This window comes from Cynoglossus semilaevis, chromosome Z, assembly GCF_000523025.1.
Source record: "Cynoglossus semilaevis isolate Cse_v1.0 chromosome Z, Cse_v1.0, whole genome shotgun sequence".
NCBI lineage: Eukaryota > Metazoa > Chordata > Actinopteri > Pleuronectiformes > Cynoglossidae > Cynoglossus > Cynoglossus semilaevis.
In genome coordinates this window covers 21,458,292-21,462,469 of record NC_024328.1, presented here as the reverse complement: position 1 = coordinate 21,462,469, position 4,178 = coordinate 21,458,292, and the positions used below count along the sequence as shown (strand labels likewise).

At 53.9% G+C, this 4,178-nt stretch overlaps 1 protein-coding gene across 1 annotated transcript; it reads right to left on the bottom strand.

Moving 5' to 3' along the window:
* Positions 1-541: 541 nt before the first annotated feature.
* Positions 542-1,419, bottom strand: LOC107990243 (protein PXR1-like; the record flags this gene model as incomplete). The annotated part of the gene is given in 2 exon segments (XM_025053379.1): positions 542-1,295; positions 1,297-1,419. Coding segments are annotated over 2 exon segments (270 nt in total), but the record flags the coding sequence as incomplete, so codon positions are not given.
* Between the last annotated feature and the right edge of the window lie 2,759 nt (positions 1,420-4,178).

Genomic DNA, 4,178 nt, shown 5'->3' with positions numbered 1-4,178 from the left:
GGCTGGGCTGGTGGGCCAGGGCTGTACCAGGGGTGGACCAGGGGTGGACCAGGGTGTACCAGGGTGTACCAGGGTGTACCAGGGTGTACCAGGGTGTACCAGGGTGGACCAGGGTGTACCAGGGTGTACCAGGGTGGACCAGGGTGTACCAGGGTGTACCAGGGTGGACCAGGGTGTACCAGGGTGGACCAGGCTGGACCAGGCTGGGCTGGTGGACCAGGGTGTACCAGGGGTGTACCAGGCTGGGCTAGTGGACCAGGGTGTACCAGGGGTGTACAAGGGGTGGACGAGGGGGGTACACCAGGGTTTACCAGGGTGTACAAGGGTTTACCAGGGTGTACCAGGGTGTACCAGGCTGGGCTGGTTTACCAGGGTGTACAAGGGTTTACCAGGGTGTACCAGGGGTGGACCAGGGGTGTACCAAAGTGTACCAGGGTGGACCAGGCTGGACCAGGCTGGGCTGGTGGACCAGGGTGTACCAGGGTTTACCAGGGTGTACCAGGGGTGGACCAGGGGGGGACGTACCAGGGTGTACCAGGGGTGTACCAGGGTGGGTGTACCAGGGGTGAAAGCAGCCATGGTTATACACAGCATTCACTGTAGACTCCGTTTCATCGTTAGCATTAAGTCGTTTACAGCTGCCGATTGACGGCTGATATTTGTTGACGTAACTGATACAAGTGCAGTACTTTTTTTGGCCTGAAGTTGAATCATCATCTGACTCTACAAATCTGCTAAAGTGCAAAGTTTATGGGACAGAGAAGCTTTACTGCTGCTGGTATTTACCATGTGTTAATGACTCGTCATAAATCTCCTCCTGGTCCTTTTCACACACACACCTTCTTTGTTCAGGTTTTTTTCCCTCCATTTTTTCAGTAGTTAAATTGTGAGTATAATGTTGGACGATACAACATTTGTCCAGGACGGAGGATGAAAAGGACGTTGTCCCGAGGACGTCCCCGTGGAGATTGGAGCTTTGTCTCTGTGGGTGTTGAGAAAACACGTGACAGAACGTAAACATAAACCACTGTACGAAGAAGTGGCCCAGAAGTACGTGAGGGTGGTGCAGGGTCTGTACTGTGTGAGGTCATCAGGGCGGGGCTGAGGTGTTTGAGGTCATCAGGGCGGGGCTGAGGTGTGTGAGGTCATCAGGGCGGGGCTGAGGTAGAGTATAGAAAGTTCTTCTTCTTCTTCCCCTTCTTCTTCCTCTTCTTCTTCTTCTTCTTCTTCTCCTTCTTCTTCTTCTTCTTCCTCTTCTTCTTCTTCTTCTTCTTCTCCTTCTTCTTCTTCTTCTTCTTCTTCTTCTTCTTCTTCTTCTTCTTCTTCTTCTTCTTCTTCTTCTTCTTCTTCTTCTTCTTCTTCTTCTTCTTCTTCTTCTTCTTCTTCTTCTTCTTCTTCTTCTTCTTCTTCTTCTTCTTCTTCTTCTTCTTCTTCTTCTTCTTCTTCTTCTTCTTCTTCTTCTTCTTCTTCTTCTTCTTCTTCTTCTTCTTCTTCTTCTTCTTCTTCTTCCTCTTCTTCCCCTTTTTCTTCTTCTTCTTTCCCTTCTTCTTCCTCTTCCTCTTCTTCTTCCTCTTGATGAAGTCATCTTGTAGCTGACGCTGAAAGTGCAGAGCTGCATTTCCTGTAACTAAACCTTTGCTGCTGTTGCTCCTTTCAATATGACATTTGTGACGTGTTCTTTATCAAATCTATCATTATCCAAATGAAAGACCCCCTAAATCCTGCCCTCATATTTCAGTCGACCCGCCCTCCTGAAAACCTGCATCAGCACTGCTGTTTTAATCAGGATTGGTTGCTGATCATATCCCCCAGTCAGCATCCATATATCTGTGACTCCCATCATGTCCCTGCAATATTGCCTCCTTAATCTCCATTTACTTAAAAGAAAAAAAAAACAAAAAAAAAACTGCTGAAATATGTAGAAAAGCTGAGGACCAACTCCAAAAGTCAACCACCCAGACCCCCCAGACCCTCCCAGATTCTCTCAGACCCTCTCAGACTCACCCACACCCCCCTAGACCCTCTCAGACCCTCTCAGACTCTCTCAGACCCTCTCAGACCCCCCAGACCCTCTCAGACCCCCCTAGACCCTCCCATACCCTCCCAGACCCTCCCAGATTCTCTCAGACCCTCCCAGACCCCCCTAGACCCTCCCATACCCTCCCATACCCTCCCAGACCCTCCCAGATTCTCTCAGACCCTCCCAGACTCTCCCAGACCCCCCTAGACCCTCCCATACCCTCCCAGACCCTCTCAGACTCACCCAGACCCTCCCAGATTCTCTCAGACCCTCTCAGACTCGCTCAGACCCTCTCAGACCCTCTCAGACTCGCTCAGACCCTCTCAGACTCGCTCAGACCCTCTCAGACCCTCTCAGACTCTCCCAGACCCCCCTAGACCCTCCCATACCCTCCCATACCCTCCCATACCCTCCCATACCCTCCCAGACCCTCCCAGACTCTCCCAGACCCCCCTAGACCCTCCCATACCCTCTCAGACCCTCTCAGACCCCCCCAGACCCTCTCAGACTCGCTCAGACCCTCTCAGACCCTCTCAGACTCACCCACACCCCCCTAGACCCTCTCAGACCCTCCCTGACCCCCCCAGACCCTCTCAGACCCCCCCAGACCCTCTCAGACCCTCTCAGACTCACCCAGACCCCCCCAGACCCTCTCAGACCCCCCTAGACCCTCCCATACCCTCTCAGACCCTCTCAGACTCACCCAGACCCCCCCAGACCCTCTCAGACTCTCCCAGACCCCCCTAGACCCTCCCATACCCTCTCAGACCCTCTCAGACTCGCTCAGACCCTCTCAGACTCGCTCAGACCCTCTCAGACTCACCCACACCCCCCTAGACCCTCTCAGACCCTCCCATACCCTCTCAGACCCTCTCAGACTCGCTCAGACCCTCTCAGACTCGCTCAGACCCTCTCAGACTCTCTCAGACTCCCCCAGACCCTCCCAGATTCTCTCAGACCCTCTCAGACCCTCCCTGACCCCCCCAGACCCTCTCAGACCCTCCCAGACTCTCCCAGACCCCCCTAGACCCTCCCATACCCTCTCAGACCCTCTCAGACCCTCCCTGACCCCCCCAGACCCTCTCAGACCCTCCCTGACCCCCCCAGACCCTCTCAGACCCTCCCATACCCTCCCATACCCTCCCAGACCCTCTCAAACCCCCCAGACCCTCTCAGACCCCCCCAGTCTCTCTCAGACCCCCCCAGTCTCTCTCAGACCCCCCCAGTCTCTCTCAGACCCCCCCAGACCCTCTCAGACTCACCCACACCCCCCTAGACCCTCTCAGACCCTCCCTGACCCCCCCAGACCCTCTCAGACCCCCTCCCAGACCCCGACCCTCTCTCTCTCCTGTTGCCTTGGCTACATCATAGTTCCATTATTCCGGCTCCTCTTATTTTCTGTAAACGGCTGTTGGCGTCAGAGGAACGTGGCTGTATTTCCAAAGCAGATGTGCAGTTGCCCCCCAACTCTTCCTGGACAATATGGAAAAGTGCAGGAGGGCAAACGGTGAAGTCACCGATTCCCCGCTCCCTCTGCTCCTCATAAATCATGCTTGGCAGCACAGAATAAGCTACTTCTGGAGACATGGCTACCGGCAAAACACTCACTGCCATTCGTCAGCTCCGAGGAGCCACCGAAAGCTACGAACGAAAAAACAAATTCACTGCATCGCAGCCACGTGAGCTCTGGAGCCACGCCACCGTTAGCCGGCGTGTATTCCTGCCATGACGGAGGGCCGGCGGTGGCTACCTGCCCCATCACTCCCTGTTATTGCCATTCTGACCTTTTGCAGAACTTAACGCAGCTAATTGCTCTTCATGTACTCGCAGGGACAGGGATCAATATGAGAGGAAAAGGAATCCAGAGGAACAAGAATCCAGAGGAACAAGAATCCAGAGGAAAAAGAATCCAGAGGAACAAGAATCCAGAGGAACAAGAATCCAGAGGAACATCCTCCAACTGCCCCAGGGTCTGTTGGTGCAGGGGCAGGAACGCCACAGTCGGTCGTGGAGGTGTACTCCTGCCGGCTATGAATTCAGTACTGAACAAAAGGGGGCGCTGCGGCACAGTGTGGGAACCACAGATCGAAGCAGGATCTGAAATAAAAGTTCAAACCAACAAAACAGATTCAAATGTTTTTAGGCCAGAAGGTGGCGT